At 39.7% G+C, this 23821-nt stretch overlaps 1 protein-coding gene across 1 annotated transcript in view; it reads right to left on the reverse strand.

The window, feature by feature from the left end:
• The window catches only part of LOC128640795 (ubiquitin carboxyl-terminal hydrolase 24), a 385043-nt gene that overhangs the window by 282984 nt on the left and 78238 nt on the right, over positions 1–23821 (reverse strand). Inside the window, exons 9-11 of the mRNA XM_053693215.1 lie at positions 19089–19229; positions 1856–1909; positions 1381–1496 (exon numbers count right to left, since the gene is read on the reverse strand). Coding sequence (XP_053549190.1) covers positions 1381–1496; positions 1856–1909; positions 19089–19229 — 311 coding nt within the window. The remainder of the gene's footprint in view (positions 1–1380; positions 1497–1855; positions 1910–19088; positions 19230–23821) is intronic.

Below are 23821 nucleotides of genomic sequence, written 5' to 3' on the forward strand. Positions count from 1 at the left end.
ATTATTGCACAGCTAACAAACAAAAAAAGATTTAAAAAGTCATAATGGGATTATTTTCTTCTATTTTTTTTGGTAATAAAAATAAAATAAGAAAGAATTAAACACAGAAATGTATTTTTATTTGCTCACACACCAAACAAATGAGCTAATAACATCAATATCCTAGGCTTGAAACAGCAGCTAACCTTTTCACAAACAAGTCACATAACTGAAAAGATACTGGCCTGTCCATGAAAGTCGCATATGTTCAAATATTCACTATAGTTGCTGTCTTAATAAAAATTTTGGTGCAACCAATAATGTCAAAATTTAGTGTGTTGCATGTAATTAACAAAACTGTTTATTACAATAAAAAATATATAAAACAAACTAATCTGCATCTATGAAAGTAATTTACCAAACGCTGACGAGAGCAATAGCAAACAAACACGTGCTTTCTACTATCGTTACTAAACAAAAGGAATGAGATGTTGCCCATCGTCTACATAACATCCCTGTGAAACTGGGGTGGCTGGATTTTAGGGTGAACGTTGCGCAAACTAATCTGCTACTTTAGGAAGGATATGCAGCTTTAAAGGGACATTCCAGTCAAAACATAAATGCACATAGATTAATTGCATCTTTGAATAGAAACCTAACTGCAATACACATGTATTGGCAAAAATGCTTCTAGTAAAAGTTATCACTGTTTTAGTAATAACATTTTTCTCTGCACGTGCATGTGAAGTGTAGCTAGATATTCTCAGTGCACCAGCATTTTAATACTGCAGCTGCTTAGAGCACAAGTGGGGCTTGTATAATGTCAGCAGTTAACAAATTGAGTCATCACCAGATGGTACAAGCACCTTAGTCTCTCTCAGCAAATGCTGCGTTTAAAATGCTGCTGCACGGCGCATACTGAAATACACTTTTGAAACAGCTGTAGCATTTTCTCTAATACATGTATATTACAAAAAGGCTTCTATTCAAAACTAAAATGCATCCACAAGGTTTCCAATTTTGGCTGGAATGTCCCTTTAGTTATGAAGCCCAGAGAGCGCAAAAAAACCCAACCCATAATAAAGATACAAATGTAGTAAAACACTGCTGCCAGAGTACTAAAGACACATGCACACTCCTGAGCCTACCTTATTTTACTCTTTAATAAAAGATACCAAGAGAACGAAGCAAATTTGATAAGAGGTAAATTGGAAAGTTGTTTAAAATTGCTGCTCTATCTGAATCATGAAAGTTTAACATTGAAGTTACTGTTACTTTAAGAAGTGTCAGCCTCAATTTAAAAACTAAAATTCCATGCTTTGAAAATATATATGACATCATCATCATTCACAGTCTACACCATGTTCTTAACTATAGTAAAAAGCCTTTTGGCGCACGCACCTGTATGGTGACTGTACCGAGGTTGCTACCGAAGGCATTGCGGTAGCGGTGAGCATTTTCGTAGCTCTGGTGACTGCATGCGTCAAAGTTGGACCTCCAAGAGCTGAGCTAGCTGCCTGCAAATTAACAAAATATAACTGTATTCCTTTTTTAATACCATTTTATTTGTCTTTATCAGAAGATAAAGAAACTAATTGCACAAGTTAACAAAATAATTAAATCTGCATTTTTTTTCCTTTAACATTTGATAATAAAAACTGTAAAGAACTAGGACCAAAAACGGTATTTATTTAATTTAACTACAATATAAACACAGCAAATGAAACAAGAAGTCATAAACCTGTCTCACAGGAAAGGAAATAAGTTATGCGGCTGAAATCCTATTACACGTTTTATCCTTTGTTGCTGTGCGCGAGTTAAAAAGTAGATAATGGCCCTGAAAGTGAAAGTGTATTTAAATAAATATGCAGATTACCTCCAATCTTGTGTAACAGTCAGCAATGAACTTCTTGTGCAGAGACACAGAGTCCTGTATAATCAGAAGTGGTTAAAAAAACAGAAATCATTATTTTAATAAGTTTAGCAAACCATAATAAAACTACTTTGCAATTATACTTCCATTATTTATTTTGCCCCCTTTTTATATAATTTAGTTTTGAAAATTGTGGATTTCTTCATTCTCGCTGTAAATGGACTGTGCTGACTTAACGCTAACCCTGCTGCATACATTTCCCTAATTTGGGATTTAACACATACCAACTGCAAAACAATTCCCTTTAAACTAACTTGATAACTACAACTAGCCTTGATGTCTGCAGACTCAAGCCCAGATTGGCTTGTGGTGGGTGGAGCTCGCCAAATGAAAAACTATTTCAGTAAACAGGGTGTTATGTTTGTTTAAAAATATTTATAGACTTGGATGAACAGGGTGGGTACTGTCCCTTTGAAGGGACATACAAGTAAAAAAAAAATGTTTATGGTTCAGAGCAGACATCCTCAAACTTAGCCCTCCAGAGGTTTTGGAACTACATTTTCCATGAAGCTCAGCCAGCATATCAGCTAGCTGAGCATCATGGGAAATGTAGTTCCAAAACCTCTGGAAGGCCAAGTTTAAGGATGTCTGGTTCAGAGCATGCAATTAAGACATTTCAATTTACTGTTATCAAATTTACTTTGTTCTTTTGGTATCCTTGGTTGAAAAGCATACCTAGGTATCCACAAGAGCAGCAACACACTACTACTGGGAGCTGGCTGGTGATTGACGGCTGCACATATACCTTTTTTCATTGGTTTACCATGTGTGTTCAGCTAGAGCTTAGTCTGGAGCAACATTTAACTATGTGTTTAACCCCATTTGCAGGAGTTAAAGCATTTTATTAATGCTTTATTGCTTGCATACAACTATATGTTCAACACATTAGAGCATTCTATTTCTGTCCTTTTATGTCCCTTTAAATAGTACAGAAGTAAAAGGCTACTACTTTATACTCGTCTTACTTGACCTCTCTGCTGCCTTTGACACTGTTGACCATCCCCTTCTCCTACGGACTCTCAGTTCCCTTGGGCTCTGTGACACTGCCCTCTCCTGGATTCACTCATCTCTCTAACAGATCCTTATCCGTCTCTTTTGCTGGTGACTCCTCCTCTCTATTGCCTCTGTCTGTTGGAGTACCTCAAGGCTCCATCCTGGGTCCTCTACTCTTCTCTATTTACACTTCTTCACTGGGTAAACTTATCAACAGCTATGGCTTCAACTATCACCTCAATGCTGATGATACCCAGATCTACCCCTGCACTCTCTCCATCTGTCAATTCTCACATCAGTAACTGCTTATCCGGCATTTCCTCCTGGACTGCCTCTCACCATCTAAAAATAAACATGTCCAAGACCGAACTACTTCTAATCCCCCCCATCTGTTTCTAATTTTTCCATCACTGTTGGCGGCACCACTATCTCCCCATCACCCAAAGTCCGCTGCCTTGGAGTAACACTTGACTCAAATCTGTCCTTCATTCCCCCCATCCAATTGCTCTCTTCATCCTGCCGCAACCACCTACGCAATATCTCCAAAATTCGTCCGTTTCTGAGTGCTGAAACTACTAAACATCTAATCCACTCCCTGGTAATTTCCAGACTTCACTACTGTAATAACCTACTATCTGGCCTCCCTATCTCCCGCCTCTCTCCCCTTCAATCCATTCTAAATGCATCTTCAAGGCTAATCCACCTCTCTCGACACTCTGTTTCTGCTGCACCTCTCTGTGAGTCCCTTCACTGGCTCCCCATTCACAGCAGTGTTAAATTCAAAATTCTCACCCTGACCTACAAAGTTCTCACGAATGCTGCCCCACCCTACCTGTCCTCACAAATCAACAAATATACTCCAGCCCGCCCCCTAAGATCCAACAATGACCTGCTCCTTGCGCCCTCTACCATCACCTCCTCTCATGCTAGACTACAGGACTTCTCTTGTGCGGCACCAACCCTCTGGAACGCACTTCCTCGAGCTGTCAGACTTTCCCCCAACCTCTCCTCCTTTAAACGTTCCCTAAAGACCTTTTTGTTCAGGGAAGCTCATCACCCGACTCATTAACAAATTAACTTCACTTACCAGTTGCCTCATCTATCTCCTCACTAATATCTTTCTCACCTCTGCAGTCCCCACCTCCTGTTTCTCACCCTCCTACCCATCTAGATTGCAAGTTCCCACAGAAAACATAATTTATGTAAGAACTTACCTGATAAATTCATTTCTTTCATATTAGCAAGAGTCCATGAGCTAGTGACGTATGGGATATACATTCCTACCAGGAGGGGCAAAGTTTCCCAAACCTAAAATGCCTATAAATACACCCCTCACCACACCCACAAATCAGTTTAACGCATAGCCAAGAAGTAGGGTGGTAAGAAAAAAGTGCGAAAGCATAAAAAAATAAGGAATTGGAATAATTGTGCTTTATACAAAAAAATCATAACCACCACAAAAAGGGTGGGCCTCATGGACTCTTGCTAATATGAAAGAAATGAATTTATCAGGTAAGTTCTTACATAAATTATGTTTTCTTTCATGTAATTAGCAAGAGTCCATGAGCTAGTGACTTATGGGATAATGACTACCCAAGATGTGGATCTTCAACGCAAGAGTCACTAGAGAGGGAGGGATAAAATAAAGACAGCCAATTCCGCTGAAAATAATCCACACCCAAAATAAAGTTTAAATCTTATAATGAAAAAAACTGAAATTATAAGCAGAAGAATCAAACTGAAACAGCTGCCTGAAGTACTTTTCTACCAAAAACTGCTTCAGAAGAAGAAAACACATCAAAATGGTAGAATTTAGTAAAAGTATGCAAAGAAGACCAAGTTGCTGCTTTGCAAATCTGATCAACCGAAGCTTCATTCCTAAACGCCCAGGAAGTAGAAACTGACCTAGTAGAATGAGCTGTAATCCTCTGAGGCGGAGTTTTACCCGACTCAACATAGGCATGATGAATTAAAGATTTTAACCAAGATGACAAAGAAATGGCAGAGGCCATCTGACCTTTCCTAGAACCGGAAAAGATAACAAATAGACTAGAAGTCTTTCGGAAATTCTTAGTAGCTTCAACATAATATTTCAAAGCTCTAACTACATCCAAAGAATGCAATGATTTCTCCTTAGAATTCTTAGGATTAGGACATAATGAAGGAACCACAATTTCTCTACTAATGTTGTTAGAATTCACAACCTTAGGTAAAAATTTAAAAGAAGTTCGCAACACAGCCTTATCCTGATGAAAAATCAGAAAAGAAGACTCACAAGAAAGAGCAGATAATTCAGAAACTCTTCTAGCAGAAGAGATGGCCAAAAGAAACAAAACTTTCCAAGAAAGTAATTTAATGTCCAATGAATACATAGGTTCAAACGGAGGAGCTTGAAGAGCCCCCAGAACCAAATTCAAACTCCAAGGAGGAGAAATTGACTTAATGACAGGTTTTATACGAACCAAAGCTTGTACAAAACAATGAATATCAGGATGATTAGCAATCTTTCTGTGAAAAAGAACAGAAAGAGCAGAGATTTGTCCCTTCAAGGAACTTGCAGACAAACCTTTATCCAAACCATCCTGAAGAAACTGTAAAATTCTCGGAATTCTAAAAGAATGCCAGGAAAAATGATGAGAAAGACACCAAGAAATGTAAGTCTTCCAGACTCGATAATATATCTTCCTAGATACAGATTTACGAGCCTGTAACATAGTATTAATCACAGTCAGAGAAACCTCTTTGACTAAGAATCAATCGTTCAATCTCCATACCTTTAAATTTAAGGATTTGAGATCCTGATGGAAAAAAGGACCTTGAGACAGAAGGTCTGGTCTTAACGGAAGAGTCCACGGTTGGCAAGAGGCCATCCGGACAAGATCCGCATACCAAAACCTGTGAGGCCATGCTGGAACCACCAGCAGAACAAACGAGCATTCCTTCAGAATCTTGGAGATTACTCTTGGAAGAAGAACTAAAGGCGGAAAAAGATAGGCAGGATGATACTTCCAAGGAAGTGACAATGCATCCACTGCTTCCGCCTGAGGATCCCTGGATCTGGGCAGATACCTGGGAAGTTTCTTGTTTAGATGAGAAGACATCAGATCTATTTCTGGAAGTCCCCACATTTGAACAATCGGAAGAAATACCTCTGGGTGAAGAGACGATTCGCCCGGATGTAACGTTTGGCGACTGAGATAATCCGCTTCCCAATTGTCTATACCTGGGATATGAACAGCAGAAACTAGACAGGAGCTGGATTCCGCCCATACCAGTATTCGAGATACTTCTTTCATAGCCAGAGGACTGTGAGTCCCTCCTTGATGATTGATGTATGCCACAGTTGTGACATTGTCTGTCTGAAAACAAATGAACGATTCTCTCTTTAGAAGAGGCCATGACTGAGTTCCAAAATATTGATTGTTAATCTCACCTCCTGAGATTCCCAAACCCCTTGTGCTGTCAGAGACCCCCAAACAGCTCCCCAACCTGTCAGACTTGCATCTGTTGAAATTACAGTCCAGGTCGGAAGAACAAAAGAAGCCCCCTGAACTAAACAATGGTGATCTGTCCACCACGTTAGAGAGTGTCGTACAATCGGTTTTAAAGATATTAATTGAGATATCTTTGTGTAATCCCTGCACCACTGGTTCAGCATACAGAGCTGAAGAGGTCGCATGTGAAAACGAGCAAAGGGGATCGCGTCCGATGCAGCAGTCATAAGACCTAGAATTTCCATGCATAAGGCTACCGAAGGGAATGATTGTGATTGAAGGTTATGACAAGCTGAGATCAATTTTAGACGTCTCTTGTCTGTCAGAGACAGAGTCATGGACACTGAATCTATCTGGAAACCTAAAAAGGTTACCCTTGTCTGAGGAATCAATGAACTTTTCAGCAAATTGATCCTCCAACCATGATCTTGAAGAAACAACACAAGTCGATTCGTATGAGATTCTGCTAAATGTGAAGACTGAGCAAGTACCAAGATATCGTCCAAATAAGGAAATACCACAATACCCTGTTCTCTGACTACAGACAGAAGGGCACCGAGAACCTTTGTAAAAATTCTTGGAGCTGTTGCTAGGCCAAACGGCAGAGCCACAAACTGGTAATGCTTGTCCAGGAAAGAGAATCTCAGAAACTGAAAGTGATCTGGATGAATCGGAATATGCAGATATGCATCCTGTAAATCTATTGTGGACATATAATGCCCTTGCTGAACAAAAGGCAGGATAGTCCTTATAGTTACCATTTTGAATGTTGGTATCCTTACATAACGATTCAATATTTTTAGATCCAGAACTGGTCTGAAGGTATTCTCCTTCTTTGGTACAATGAAGAGATTTGAATAAAACCCCAGCCCCTGTTCCAGAACTGGAACTGGCATAATTACTCCAGCCAACTCTAGATCTGAAACACATTTCAGAAATGCTTGAGCTTTCGCTGGATTTACTGGGACACGGGAAAGAAAAAATCTCTTTGCAGGAGGCCTCATCTTGAAACCAATTCTGTACCCTTCTGAAACAATGTTCTGAATCCAAAGATTGTGAATTGAATTGATCCAAATTTCTTTGAAAAAACGTAATCTGCCCCCTACCAGCTGGGCTGGAATGAGGGCTGTACCTTCATGTGGACTTGGGAGCTGGCTTTGGTTTTCTAAAAGGCTTGGATTTATTCCAGACTGTAGATGGTTTCCAAACTGATACCGCTCCTGTGGGTGAAGGATCAGGCTTTTATTCCTTATTCTGACGAAAGGAACGAAAACGATTATTAGACCTAAATTTACCTTTAGATTTTTTATCCTGTGGTAAAAAAGTTCCTTTCCCTCCAGTAACAGTTGAGATAATAGAATCCAACTGAGAACCAAATAATTTATTACCCTGGAAAGAAAGGGAAAGCAAAGTTGACTTAGAAGACATATCAGCATTCCAAGTTTTAAGCCATAAAGCACTTCTAGCTAAAATAGCTAGAGACATATACCTGACATTGACTCTAATGATATCAAAGATGGCATCACAAATAAAGTTATTAGCATGTTGAAGAAGATTAACAATGCTATGAGAATTATGATCTGTTACTTGTTGCGCTAAAGCTTCTAACCAAAAAGTTGAAGCTGCAGCAACATCCGCTAAAGATATAGATTACCTGAACATAAGTAAGCTTTTCTTAGAAAGGATTCAATCTTCCTATCTAAAGGATCCTTAAAGGAAGTACTATCTGCCGTAGGAATAGTAGTACGTTTAGCAAGAGTAGAGATAGCCCCATCAACTTTAGGGATTTTGTCCCAAAACTCTAATCTGTCAGCTGGCACAGGATATAATTGCTTAAAACGTTTAGAAGGAGTAAATGAATTACCCAAATTATTCCATTCCCTGGAAATTACTTCAGAAATAGCATCAGGGACAGGAAAAACTTCTGGAATAACTACAGGAGATTTAAAAACCTTATTTAAACGTTTAGATTTAGTATCAAGAGGACCAGAATCCTCTATTTCTAATGCAATTAAGACTTCTTTAAGTAAAGAACGAATAAATTCCATTTTGAATAAATATGAAGATTTATCAGCATCAACCTCTGAAACAGAATCCTCTGAACCAGAGGAACCATTATCAGAATGATGATGTTCATTTAAAAATTCATCTGAAAAATGAGAAGTTTTAAAAGACCTTTTACGTTTACTAGGAGGAATAACAGACATGGCCTTCTTAATGGATTTAGAAACAAAATCTCTTATGTTAACAGGAACACTCTGAGAATTAGATGTTGACGGAACAGCAACAGGTAATGTAACATTACTAAAGGAAATATTATCTGCATTAACAAGTTTGTCATAACATTCATTACAAACAACAGCTGGAGGAACAGATACCACAAGTTTACAGCAGATACACTTAACTTTGGTCGATCCAGCACCAGGCAGCGTTTTTCCAGAAGTATCTTCTGACTCAGTGTCAATCTGGGACATCTTGCAATATGTAATAGAAAAAACAACATATAAAGCAAAATTGATCAAATTCCTTAAATGACAGTTTCAGGAATGGGAAAAAATGCCAGTGAACAAGCTTCTAGCAACCAGAAGCAATAAATAATGAGACTTAAATAATGTGGAGACAATAGTGACGCCCATATTTTTTAGCGCCAAAAAAAAGACGCCCACATTATTTGGCGCCTAAATGCTTTTGGCGCCAAAATGACGCCACATCCGGAACGCCGACACTTTTGGCACAAAAAAACTTCAAAAATGACGCAACTTCCGGCGACACGTATGACGCCGGAAACAGAAAAAAAAATTTTGTGCCAATAAAGTCAGCGCCAAGAATGACGTAATAAAATAAAATTGATTGATTCATATGCATTATCCCAAATATGAAACTGACTGTCTGAAATAAGGAACGTTGAACATTCTGAGTCAAGGCAAATAAATGTTTGAATACATATATTTAGAACTTTATATAAAAGTGCCCAACCATAGCTTAGAGTGTCACAGAAAATAAGACTTACTTACCCCAGGACACTCATCTAAATGTAGTAGAAAGCCAAACCAGTACTGAAACGAGAATCAGTAGAGGTAATGGTATATATAAGAGTATATCGTCAATCTGAAAAGGGAGGTAAGAGATGAATCTCTACGACCGATAACAGAGAACTGCACGCTGAGAGGAAAACCGGGCTCCAACCTGCTGCGGAGCGCATATCAACGTAGAATCTAGCACAAACTTACTTCACCACCTCCATAGGAGGCAAAGTTTGTAAAACTGATTTGTGGGTGTGGTGAGGGGTGTATTTATAGGCATTTTGAGGTTTGGGAAACTTTGCCCCTCCTGGTAGGAATGTATATCCCATACGTCACTAGCTCATGGACTCTTGCTAATTACATGAAATAAATAGGGCCCTCAATTCCCCCTGTATTTGTCTGTAAAATTTTGTCTTTTATTGTATTGTTTCTCTGTTGTACTTTTATCCTTGTACCCATGGGCAGCGCTGCGGAAATCTGTTGGTGCTTTATAAATAAAGAATAATAATAATAATAAAGTAACCCCTGATGCCACATTATCTTCCCATCCCAATAATTGCAGCCATATTGAGTGTTTTTTTAATAAGTGTCTCATGTTCATCATTTATTTTTCCAAAAAACACCTCTGAAAAATGGGGTTTAATGTACCTTTTAAAGTATTTTTTTACACTTGATTACAATATGTCGGGAGTTAATGTTTGCAATGCAAAATATCTGCATGCAAAAAAAAAAAAAATGTTTTTTAAAGTAATTTAACACTCATTTTATTATAATTTACACAGTTTTACAAATTAAAAGCAGCCCACGTATATACCGCTCAAATCCCTGAAGGAATTAATGTTCCTGGTCTACATTAGCAATACATGTAAATCTTCTGATATAACCAATCACTATGTACAATGTTGCATGGTTTCATATTTCATGATGCTTAATTATCATGGATCTACTGCAGCCTCTATGAAGGAGTGGCACAAATTATTTATGTCCTAAGATATGGTGAGTCCACGGCGTCCTCAATTACTGTTGGAAATATCACTCAAGGCCAGCAGGAGGCGGCAAAGAGCACCTACAGCAAAGCTGTTAAGTATCCTTCTCCTTCCCACAAACCCCAGTCATTCTCTTTGCCTTCAGTGCAAGGAGGAGGTGAAGTTAGGTGACAAGATTCTCAGTGTGCCATCCTTCAAAATGGAGACTATAGAGCAGGAGGGTCAGTTCATGACGACCATAGACCCGAAGGATGCGTACCTCCATGTTCCCATTCACAGGGTTCATCACAAATTTCTAAGGTTTGCCTTTCTGGACAGACACTTTCAATTTGTGGCTCTTCCTTTTGGCCTTGCCACAGCTCCCAGAATTTTCTCAAAGGTCCTGGGGGCTCTTTAGGCAGTTATTCGGTCTCCGAGAATTGCTGTTGTGCCTTATCTGGACAACATTCTGGTACAGGCACCATCATTTCAACTTGCAAAATCTCACACAGAGATCTTGTTGTCTTTTTTTCGCGTTCACGGATGGAAGGTGAATTTGGGAGTTTCCTTGTTCCGGCCACAAGGGTGGTCTTTCTAGGAACAATTATAGATTCCCTTTCAATGAAGATATTCCTGACGGAAGTAAGAAAAGCAAAGATTCTTTCCTCTTGCCCATCTTTACAGTCTACGGTACAGCCATCAGTGGCCCAATGTATGGAGGTAATTGGTCTGATGGTGGCTTCCATGGACATAGTTCCTTTGCCAAAATCCATCTGAGGGCTCTGCAGTATTGCATGCTCAATCAATGGGATGAGGATTATGCAGATCTGTCTCAGAAGATAGTTCTAGATCAGAAGACAAGAGAATCTCTTCCGTGGTGGCTGTCTCAAGAACATCTGTCTCAGGAGACATGCTTTCGGAGAGCCTCATGGGCGATTGTGACCACGGACGCCAGCCTGGTGGGCTGGGGAGTGGTCTGGGACTCATTGAAAGCGCAAGGACTTTGGTCTCAGGAGGAATCTGCTCTCCCCATAAACATTTTGCAGTTAAGAGCCCACATTATCAGGTTCCAGTCAGACAACATAACCTCAAGTGGCTTACATCAACCACCAGGGGGGAACTCTGAGTTCCTTAGCTATGAAGGAGGTGGTTCGGATTATTCAATGGGCGGAAGCTCACCATTGCTGTCTGCCATCCACATTGCAGAAGTGGACAACTGGGAAGCCTATTTTCTGAGCAGACAGACACTTCATCCCAGGGAGTGGGAACTCCATCCGGAGGTGTTTTACAGGTTAGTCATCAAATGGGGGGGTACCGAAATTGGATTGGATGGCATCTCGTCAGAATGCCAAGACCCCAAAGTATGTAGCAAAATGGATTAAACCAAAACGAAGCAAACTCCAATGTAGATTAAAAACAAAAAAACATAATTTATGTAAGAACTTACCTGATAAATTAATTTCTTTCATATTAGCAAGAGTCCATGAGCTAGTGACGTATGGGATATACATTCCTACCAGGAGGGGCAAAGTTTCCCAAACCTCAAAATGCCTATAAATACACCCCTCACCACACCCACAATTCAGTTTAACGAATAGCCAAGAAGTGGGGTGATAAAAAAGTGCGAAAGCATATAAAATAAGGAATTGGAATAATTGTGCTTTATACAAAATCATAACCACCACAAAAAAAGGGCGGGCCTCATGGACTCTTGCTAATATGAAAGAAATGAATTTATCAGTTAAGTTCTTACATAAATTATGTTTTCTTTCATGTAATTAGCAAGAGTCCATGAGCTAGTGACGTATTGGGATAATGATTACCCAAGATGTGGATCTTTCCACACAAGAGTCACTAGAGAGGGAGGGATAAAATAAAGACAGCCAATTCCTGCTGAAAATAATCCACACCCAAAATAAAGTTTAACGAAAAACATAAGCAGAAGATTCAAACTGAAACCGCTGCCTGAAGTACTTTTCTACCAAAAACTGCTTCAGAAGAAGAAAATACATCAAAATGGTAGAATTTAGTAAAAGTATGCAAAGAGGACCAAGTTGCTGCTTTGCAAATCTGATCAACCGAAGCTTCATTCCTAAACGCCCAGGAAGTAGAAACTGACCTAGTAGAATGAGCTGTAATTCTCTGAGGCGGAGTTTTACCCGACTCAACATAGGCAAGATGAATTAAAGATTTCAACCAAGATGCCAAAGAAATGGCAGAAGCTTTCTGGCCTTTTCTAGAACCGGAAAAGATAACAAATAGACTAGAAGTCTTTCTGAAAGATTTAGTAGCTTCAACATAATATTTCAAAGCTCTAACAACATCCAAAGAATGCAACGATTTCTCCTTAGAATTCTTAGGATTAGGACATAATGAAGGAACCACAATTTCTCTACTAATGTTGTTGGAATTCACAACTTTAGGTAAAAATTTAAAAGAAGTTCGCAACACCGCCTTATCCTGATGAAAAATCAGAAAAGGAGACTCACAAGAAAGAGCAGATAATTCAGAAACTCTTCTGGCAGAAGAGATGGCCAAAAGGAACAAAACTTTCCAAGAAAGTAATTTAATGTCCAATGAATGCATAGGTTCAAACGGAGGAGCTTGAAGAGCCCCCAGAACCAAATTCAAACTCCAAGGAGGAGAAATTGACTTAATGACAGGTTTTATACGAACCAAAGCTTGTACAAAACAATGAATATCAGGAAGAATAGCAATCTTTCTGTGAAAAAGAACAGAAAGAGCAGAGATTTGTCCTTTCAAGGAACTTGCGGACAAACCTTTATCTAAACCATCCTGAAGAAACTGTAAAATTCTCGGAATTCTAAAAGAATGCCAAGAAAAATGATGAGAAATACACCAAGAAATATAAGTCTTCCAGACTCTATAATATATCTCTCTAGATACAGATTTACGAGCCTGTAACATAGTATTAATCACAGCGTCAGAGAAACCTCTTTGATGAAGAATCAAGCGTTCAATCTCCATACCTTTAAATTTAAGGATTTCAGATCCTGATGGAAAAAAGGACCTTGTGACAGAAGGTCTGGTCTTAACGGAAGAGTCCACGGTTGGCAAGAGGCCATCCGGACAAGATCCGCATACCAAAACCTGTGAGGCCATGCCGGAGCTACCAGCAGAACAAACGAGCATTCCTTCAGAATCTTGGAGATTATTCTTGGAAGAAGAACTAGAGGCGGAAAGATATAAGCAGGATGATACTTCCAAGGAAGTGATAATGCATCCACTGCCTCCGCCTGAGGATCCCGGGATCTGGACAGATACCTGGGAAGTTTCTTGTTTAGATGGGACGCCATCAAATCTATTTCTGGAAGTTCCCACATTTGAACGATCTGAAGAAATACCTCTGGGTGAAGAGACCATTCGCCCGGATGCAACGTTTGGCGACTGAGATAATCCGCTTCCCAATTGTCTACACCTGGGATATGAACCGCAGAGATTAAACAGGAGCTGGATTCCGCCCAAACCAAAATTCGAGATACTTCTTTCATAGCCAGAGGACTGTGAGTTCCTCCTTGATGATTGATGTATGCCACAGTTGTGACATTGTCTGTCTGAAAACAAATGAACGATTCTCTCTTCAGAAGAGGCCAAAACTGAAGAGCTCTGAAAATTGCATGGAGTTCCAAAATATTGATCGGTAATCTCACCTCCTGAGATTCCCAAACTCCTTGTGCCGTCAGAGATCCCCACACAGCTCCCCAACCTGTGAGACTTGCATCTGTTGAAATTACAGTCCAGGTCGGAAGCACAAAAGAAGCCCCCTGAATTAAACGATGGTGATCTGTCCACCACGTTAGAGAGTGTCGAACAATCGGTTTTAAAGATATTAATTGAGATATCTTTGTGTAATCCTTGCACCATTGATTCAGCATACAAAGCTGAAGAGGTCGCATGTGAAAACGAGCAAAGGGGATCGCGTCCGATGCAGCAGTCATAAGACCTAGAATTTCCATGCATAAGGCTACCGAAGGGAATGATTGTGACTGAAGGTTTCGACAAGCTGCCATCAGTTTTAGACGCCTCTTGTCTGTTAAAGACAGAGTCATGGACACTGAATCTATTTGGAAACCCAGAAAGGTTACCCTTGTCTGAGGAATCAATGAACTTTTTGGTAAATTGATCCTCCAACCATGATCTTGAAGAAACAACACAAGTCGATTCGTATGAAATTCTGCTAAATGTAAAGACTGAGCAAGTACCAAGATATCGTCCAAATAAGGAAATACCACAATACCCTGTTTTCTGATTACAGACAGAAGGGCACCGAGAACCTTTGTAAAAATTCTTGGAGCTGTAGCAAGGCCAAACGGCAGAGCCACAAACTGGTAATGCTTGTCCAGAAAAGAGAATCTCAGGAACCGATAATGATCCGGATGAATCGGAATATGCAGATATGCATCCTGTAAATCTATTGTGGACATATAATTCCCTTGCTGAACAAAAGGCAAGATAGTCCTTACAGTTACCATCTTGAACGTTGGTATCCTTACATAACGATTCAATATTTTTAGATCCAGAACTGGTCTGAAGGAATTCTCCTTCTTTGGTACAATGAAGAGATTTGAATAAAACCCCATCCCCTGTTCCTGAACTGGAACTGGCATAATTACTCCAGTCAACTCTAGATCTGAAACACAATTCAGAAATGCTTGAGCTTTTACTGGATTTACTGGGACACGGGAAAGAAAAAATCTCTTTGCAGGAGGTCTCATCTTGAAACCAATTCTGTACCCTTCTGAAACAATGTTCTGAATCCAAAGATTGTGAACAGAATTGATCCAAATTTCTTTGAAAAAACGTAACCTGCCCCCTACCAGCTGAGCTGGAATGAGGGCCGCACCCTCATGTGGACTTAGAAGCAGGCTTTGCCTTTCTGGCTGGCTTGGATTTATTCCAGATTGGAGATGGTTTCCAAACTGAAACTGCTCCTGAGGATGAAGGATCAGGTTTTTGTTCTTTGTTGAAACGAAAGGAACGAAAACGATTATTAGCTCTGTTTTTACCCTTAGATTTTTTATCCTGTGGTAAAAAAGTTCCTTTCCCACCAGTAACAGTTGAAATAATAGAATCCAACTGAGAACCAAATAATTTGTTACCCTGGAAAGAAATGGAAAGTAGAGTTGATTTAGAAGCCATATCAGCATTCCAAGTCTTAAGCCATAAAGCTCTTCTAGCTAAAATAGCTAGAGACATAAACCTGACATCAAGTCTGATAATATCAAAGATGGCATCAGAGATAAAATTATTAGCATGCTGAAGAAGAATAATATCATGAGAATCATGATGTGTTATTTGTTGCGCTAAGGTTTCCAACCAAAAAGTTGAAGCTGCAGCAACATCAGCCAAAGATATAGCAGGTCTAAGAAGATTACCTGAACACAGATAAGCTTTTCTTAGAAAGGATTCAATTTTCCTATCTAAAGGATCCTTAAACGAAGTACCATCTGACGTAGGAATAGTAGTACGTTTAGCAAGGGTAGAAATAGCCCCATCAACTTTAGGGATTTTGTCCCAAAATTCTAATCTGTCAGACGGCACAGGATATAATTGCTTAAAACGTTTAGAAGGAGTAAATGAATTACCCAATTTATCCCATTCTTTGGAAATTACTGCAGAAATAGCATTAGGAACAGGAAAAACTTCTGGAATAACCACAGGAGCTTTAAATACCTTATCCAAACGTTTAGAATTAGTATCAAGAGGACCAGAATCCTCTATTTCTAAAGCAATTAGAACTTCTTTAAGTAAAGAACGAATAAATTCCATTTTAAATAAATATGAAGATTTATCAGCATCAACCTCTGAGACAGAATCCTCTGAACCAGAAGAGTCATCAGAATCAGAATGATGATGTTCATTTAAAAATTCATCTGTAGGGAGAGAAGTTTTAAAAGATTTTTTACGTTTACTAGAAGGAGAAATAACAGACATAGCCTTCTTTATGGATTCAGAAACAAAATCTCTTATGTTATCAGGAACATTCTGCACCTTAGATGTTGAAGGAACTGCAACAGGCAATGGTACTTTACTAAAGGAAATATTATCTGCATTAACAAGTTTGTCATGACAATCAATACAAACAACAGCTGGAGGAATAGCTACCAAAAGTTTACAGCAGATACACTTAGCTTTGGTAGATCCAGCACTAGACAGTGATTTTCCTGTAGTATCTTCTGACTCAGATGCAGCGTGAGACATCTTGCAATATGTAAGAGAAAAAACAACAACATATAAAGCAAAATTGATCAAATTCCTTAAATGACAGTTTCAGGAATGGGAAAAAATGCCAAAGAACAAGCTTCTAGCAACCAGAAGCAATGAAAAATGAGACTTAAATAATGTGGAGACAAAAGCGACGCCCATATTTTTTAGCGCCAAATAAGACGCCAACATTATTTGGCGCCTAAATGCTTTTTGGCGCCAAAAATGACGCCACATCCGGAACGCCGACATTTTTGGCGCAAAATAACGTCAAAAAATGACGCAACTTCCGGCGACACGTATGACGCCGGAAACGGAAAATTATGTTTGCGCCAAAAAAGTCCGCGCCAAGAATGACGCAATAAAATGAAGCATTTTCAGCCCCCGCGAGCCTAACAGCCCACAGGGAAAATAGTCAAATTTTTGAAGGTAAGAAAAAATGATTAAATCAAATGCATTATCCCAAATATGAAACTGACTGTCTGAAAAATAAGGAAAGTTGAACATTCTGAGTCAAGGCAAATAAATGTTTGAATACATATATTTAGAACTTTATAAACAAAGTGCCCAACCATAGCTTAGAGTGTCACAGAAAATAAGATTTACTTACCCCAGGACACTCATCTACATGTTTGTAGAAAGCCAAACCAGTACTGAAACGAGAATCAGCAGAGGTAATGGTATATATAAGAGTATATCGTCGATCTGAAAAGGGAGGTAAGAGATGAATCTCTACGACCGATAACAGAGAACCTATGAAATAGACCCCGTAGAAGGAGATCACTGCATTCAAATAGGCAATACTCTCCTCACATCCCTCTGACATTCACTGCACGCTGAGAGGAAAACCGGGCTCCAACTTGCTGCGGAGCGCATATCAACGTAGAATCTAGCACAAACTTACTTCACCACCTCCATCAGAGGCAAAGTTTGTAAAACTGAATTGTGGGTGTGGTGAGGGGTGTATTTATAGGCATTTTGAGGTTTGGGAAACTTTGCCCCTCCTGGTAGGAATGTATATCCCATACGTCACTAGCTCATGGACTCTTGCTAATTACATGAAAGAAATATTTATTCCAAGATCCCAAAGTATGGTTCGAGGTCAAGGGATCCTAAGGCCTTCCTGATAGATGCTCTGGCAGTTCCGTGGAGCTTCAGGTTGGCATACCTATTTCCTCAGTTTGCTCTTATTCCGCAAGTCATTGCTCGTATCAAGCAGGAGAGGACGTTGGTGATTCTAATAGCTCCTGTGTGGCCTCGCAAGATCTGGTATGCAGACCTGGTGGAAATGTCATATCTACCACCGTGGAGACTTCCTCTGAGGAAGGACCTTCTACTTCAGGGTCAGTTTCTTCATCCAAACCTCGTTTCTCTGAAGCTAGCTGCCTGGAGATTGAACGCTTAATTTTATCTAAGCGTGGATTTTCTGAGTTGGTTATTGAGACCATGATTCAGGCTCGTAAGCCTGTCACTAGAAAGATTTACCATAAGATATGGCGTAAATATCTTTATTGATGTGAATCCAATTGGAGTAGGGTCAGGATTCTAAGAATTTTATCTTTCTCCAGGAGGGTCTGGAGAAAGGTTTATCGGTCAGTACTTTGAAGGGCCAGATTTCTGCTCTATCTGTTTTGCTGCACAAGCGTCAGGCCTTGGTCAGAATTAGGCCTGTGTTTAAATCTGTTGCTCCTCCATGGAGCCTTAATCTTGTTCTTAAAGTTTTGCAACAGGCTCCGTTTGAGCCAATGCATTCCATAGATATTAAGTTATCTTGGAAGGTTTCGTTTTGTTTCTTACAGCTATCTCTTCTGCTCGGAGGGATACTTAACAGCTTTGCTGTAGGTGCTCTTTTCCTCCTCCTGCTGGCCAGGAGTGATATTCCCAACAGTAATTGGGAACGCCATGGACTCACCATATTCGGAAAGAAAGACATCAGGTAAACATACATTTTGTTTTTTTCATGATTTAGATAGAGCTTACTATTAAACCCCCCCCCCAGAACAAACAAAAACTTTCTTTGATTATCACATTTACTTGGTATCCTTTGTTATAAAAAGCATACCTAGGTAGGCTAAAGAGCGTACGCATATCTAAAGCCCTATATGGCAGAAGTGTTTGCACAATTTACAATATTGTTAAAACCACTGTTGCAAAATGGCTCACATATAGTGCTCCAAATACATGCACATTCCTAAGCCTACCTAGATATGTTGTTAAATGATACAAAGAGAGAAATTGGAAAGATTTTGTTCTTTTCTTTCTTTTTTTAACTTTATGCTCTATATGAATCATGAAGGAAAATGTTTGCGTTTCATGTCCCAATCTAGCAATTTTACCAGCAAAGCATTTGCAGATTCAAAGAAAACTAAATGCTGATAAAAAGCAGATCTATTTATATGAACTTGACAAGGAGAGAATACACCGAAGCTCATATGGCTGCAACTGAAAAAACTTATATATCATTTTCATTACTTACTTTCTTCAGCCGTGGATTCAGATTGATGTAGCTGTAATTTATTATAAGTTGAATTGCTTCATTGGCAATTTCTTCATCGGGAGATTCTACAGCAAGTTTCCAAATAAAATCCATTCCTATTAATTCAATCTTTTCCACATGCTGCCAACAAAGAGATAAATTAATCAAATTTGCTCCCATGTATAGTTCCTTAAATGGATATAAAGCCCATTTGTTTTCTTTCGTGATTCAGATAGAGCAGCAATTTTAAGCAACTTTCTAATTTACTCCTATTATCAATTTACTTCATTCTCTTGGTATCTTTATTTGAAAAGCAGGAATGAAAGCTTAAGAGCCAGCCCATTTTTAGTTCAGCACCTGGGTAGTGCTTGTTGATTGGTGGCTAAAAGTTGCTTAAAATAAGACATGTTCTATCTGAATTATGAGAGAAAAAAATTGGGTTTCCTATGCCTTTAAAATATCACCCCTGAACAAGCTACACTGTATATGTGTATGTTTCACCAACATCAGATTTTACAAAGCATGGTCACATCAAAAAACTGAGGTCTCTTAAAGTGACATACAACATAACAGAATATCAAGAAAGAAGAGAAAATAGGAAATATTAAATTGTGTAATTAAAGAGGTGAAATGCTCACAGGTTAACCTGTTTTAGCAACAAAATTGTTGCTGCAGTATAAAGACAAGAAGGAAAGCGACTTCTAAACTACATACTGTTTTTCCAATTAGGTTTTTAGTAAAAGACCACTAAATGCAGTCAAATAATTAACAAATACACAAAAGACAATGCTCTAGCACTATCAATTTGAAATGAGCAGAATATTTACTGACAAATTTCTAAATGAATACCCGTTTCCCTCCCTGTATCATGTGACCATCAGCCAATCACAAAATGCATGTAAATAAATACTGTGCACTTTTACATATGCTTAGGAAGTGCTGGAGCTTCAGAAAGTGTACATAAAAAAAAAATGTGCACGTTTAAATAATGGAAGTATATTAGAAAGATTTTTTTAAATTGAATACTCTACCAGAATCCTGAAGCTTTATTTTTTTAGTTTAGTGGCCCTTGTAAAAGGCTGGTCTTTGTGTTTATCCGTTACTTTAATCAACCAGATGCTAGAATTTGTTTAAAGGGTCAGTCTTCCCCAAAGTTGTTATTGTTTCAAAAGATAGATATTTCCCAGCTTTGCACAAATAAAATTGATATATTAATATACTCTAAAACCTTTAAACATCTACATGTCTGCTTGTTTTTAAGTCTCTGCAGGCCACATTTATCTCAGGGCATTTGTATAGCTTTTCACAGCAAGACACTGCTTGTTCATGTGTGCCATATAGAGTTTGCAATAATTGTCTAAAATGCAAGTCTGTAAAAAGCATTGAGATAAAGGGCAGTCTGCAGAGGCTTAGATACAAGGTAATCACTGAGGTCAAAAGTGTATTAATTATAACAGTGTTGGTTGTGCAAAACTTGGGAATAGGTAATAAAGGGAGTATCCATCTTTTTAACCCCTTGAGTGCTAACAACGGCTCTGATCCGTCACAGAGTTTCCCACTCTGGTGCTAACGACGGCTCAGAGCCGTCGCTAGCACTCTCCCACATTGAGGGAGATCTGGGGGCTCCCACCCGCTCCTACCCCGGCGATCAGACCTGCATAGTGACAGGCATCGCCGGGGCTTCCCGTTTTGCGCGGTGACGTCACGCTCAATGACGTGATGAAGTCACCGCGCAACTTTATTAACAAACTGACAATACAAAGTATAGGGAAAGGGGGCATGCTGCTTAGACGCCTGTATCTCAGGCATCTAAGAAGCTACAAACCCCCAAGACCCACCATTGGAAAGGTAATCGCATAACCAATGATGTAAGTCTTGGGGATCTGGAAAAAAAATATAAAAGCTAAAAAATTTTTTTTTCAAAAATTAAAATTAAAAAAAAAAAAAAAAAAAACTTCAATCACCTTAGCATCCAGGTGGGAAAGTGCTTAGCACTCAAAGGGTTAAACAAAAATTTTGGAGTAGACTGTTCCTTTAATCATTTGTTGCGTTTGAATCTAGAAAGTCAGGGGAAGCTCTGGGTCCATGACAATGACTAAATCGTTTTTTAAAAATAACATGCTCTTACAAAAACATAATTTATGCTTACCTGATAAATTTATTTCTCTTGTAGTGTATCCAGTCCACGGATCATCCATTACTTGTGGGATATTCTCCTTCCCAACAGGAAGTTGCAAGAGGATCACCTACAGCAGAGCTGCTATATAGCTCCTCCCCTAACTGCCATATCCAGTCATTCGACCGAAACAAGCCGAGAAAGGAGAAACCATAGGGTGCAGTGGTGACTGAAGTTTAATTAAAATTTAGACCTGCCTTAAAAGGACAGGGCGGGCCGTGGACTGGGTACACTACAAGAGAAATAAATTTATCAGGTAAGCATAAATTATGTTTTCTCTTGTTAAGTGTATCCAGTCCATGGATCATCCATTACTTGTGGGATACCAAAACCAAAGCTTAAGTACACGGATGATGGGAGGGACAAGGCAGGAACTTAAACGGAAGGAACCACTGCCTGTAGAACCTCCCAAAAACAGCCTCCGAAGAAGCAAAAGTATCAAATTTGTAAAATTTTGAAAAGGTATGAAGCGAAGACCAAGTCGCAGCCTTGCAAATCTGTTCAACAGAGGCCTCATTTTTAAAGGCCCAGGTAGAAGCCACAGCTCTAGTAGAATGAGCTGTAATTCTTTCAAGGGGCTGCTGTCCAGCAGTCTCATATGCTAAACGGATTATACTCCGAAGCCAAAAAGAAAGAGAGGTTGCCAAGGCCTTTTGACCTCTCCTCTGTCCAGAGTAAATAACAAACAGGTGAGATGTTTGGCGAAAATCTTTAGTAGCCTGCAAGTAAAACTTCAATGCACGGACTACGTCTAGATTATGCAAAAGACGTTCCTTCTTTGAAGAAGGATTAGGGCATAATGATGGAACAACAATCTCTTGATTGATATTCTTGTTGGAAACCACCTTAGGTAAAAACCCAGGTTTTGTACGCAGAACTACTTTTATCTGAATGAAAGATCAGATAAGGAGAATCACAATGTAAGGCAGATAACTCCGAGACTCTTCGAGCCGAGGAAATAGCCATCAGAAAAAGAACTTTCCATGATAGAAGTTTGATATCAATAGAATGAAGGGGTTCAAACGGAACCCCTTGAAGAACTTTAAGAACCAAGTTTAAGCTCCATGGGGGAGCAACGGGTTTAAACACAGGCTTAATTCTAACTAAAGCCTGACAAAATGCCTGAACGTCTGGAACTTCTGCCAGACGCTTGTGTAAAAGAATAAACAGAGCAGAAATCTGTCCCTTTAAAGAACTAGCTGATAGTCCTTTGTCCAAACCCTCTTGTAGGAAGGACAATATCCTAGGAATCCTAACCCTACTCCATGAGTAATTCTTGGATTCACACCAATGAAGATATTTACGCCAAATCTTGTGGTAAATTTTCCTGGTGACAGGCTTTCGTGCCTGTATTAAGGTATCAATTACTGACTCGGAGAAGCCACGCTTTGATAGGATCAAGCGTTCAATCTCCATGCAGTCAGTCTCAGAGAAAGTAGATTCGGATGATTGAAAGGACCTTGTATTAGAAGGTCTTGTCTCAGAGGCAGAGTCCATGGTGGAAAGGATGACATATCCATTAGGTCTGCATACCAGGTCCTGCGTGGCCACGCAGGCGCCATCAATATCACCGATGCTCTCTCCTGTTTGATTTTGGCAATCAGACGAGGGAGCAGAGGAAATGGTGGAAACACATAGGCCAGGTTGAAGAACCAAGGCGCTGCTAGAGCATCTATCAGTGCCGCTTCTGGGTCCCTGGACCTGGATCCGTAACAAGAAAGCTTGGTGTTCTGGCGAGACGCCATGAGATCCAGTTCTGGTTTGCCCCAACGGAGAACCAATTGAGCAAACACCCCCGGATGGAGTTCCCACTCCCCCGGATGAAAAGTCTGACGACTTAGAAAATCCGCCTCCCAGTTCTCTACCCCTGGGATATGGATCGCTGATAGGTGGCAAGAGTGAGTCTCTGCCCAGCGAATTATCTTGGAGACTTCTGACATCGCTAGGGAACTCCTGGTCCCCCCTTGATGGATGATGTAAGCCACAGTCGTGATGTTGTCCGACTAAAAATCTGATGAACCTCAGTGTTGCTAACTGAGGCCAAGCTAGAAGAGCATTGAATATTGCTCTTAACTCCAGAATATTTATTGGGAGGAGTTTCTCCTCCTGAGTCCATGAACCCTGAGCCTTCAGGGAGTTCCAGACTGCACCCCAACCTAGAAGGCTAGCGTCTGTTGTTACAATGGTCCAATCTGGCCTGCGAAAGGTCATACCTTTGGACAGATGGACCCGAGATAACCACCAGAGAAGAGAATCTCTGGTTTCCTGATCCAGATTTAGTAGAGGGGACAAATCTGTGTAATCCCCATTCCACTGACCGAGCATGCATAATTGCAGCGGTCTGAGATGCAATCGCACAAATGGCACTATGTCCATCGCCGCTACCATTAAGCCGATTACTTCCATGCACTGAGCCACCGTGGGGCGTGGAATGGAGTGAAGAACACGGCAAGCATTTAGAAGTTTTGATAACCTGGACTCCGTCAGGTAAATTTTCATTTCTATAGAATCTATCAGAGTCCCTAGGAAGGAAACCCTTGTGAGAGGAGATAGAGAA

Source organism: Bombina bombina, chromosome 10 (genome assembly GCF_027579735.1).
Source record: "Bombina bombina isolate aBomBom1 chromosome 10, aBomBom1.pri, whole genome shotgun sequence".
Classification (NCBI taxonomy): Eukaryota; Metazoa; Chordata; class Amphibia; order Anura; family Bombinatoridae; genus Bombina; species Bombina bombina.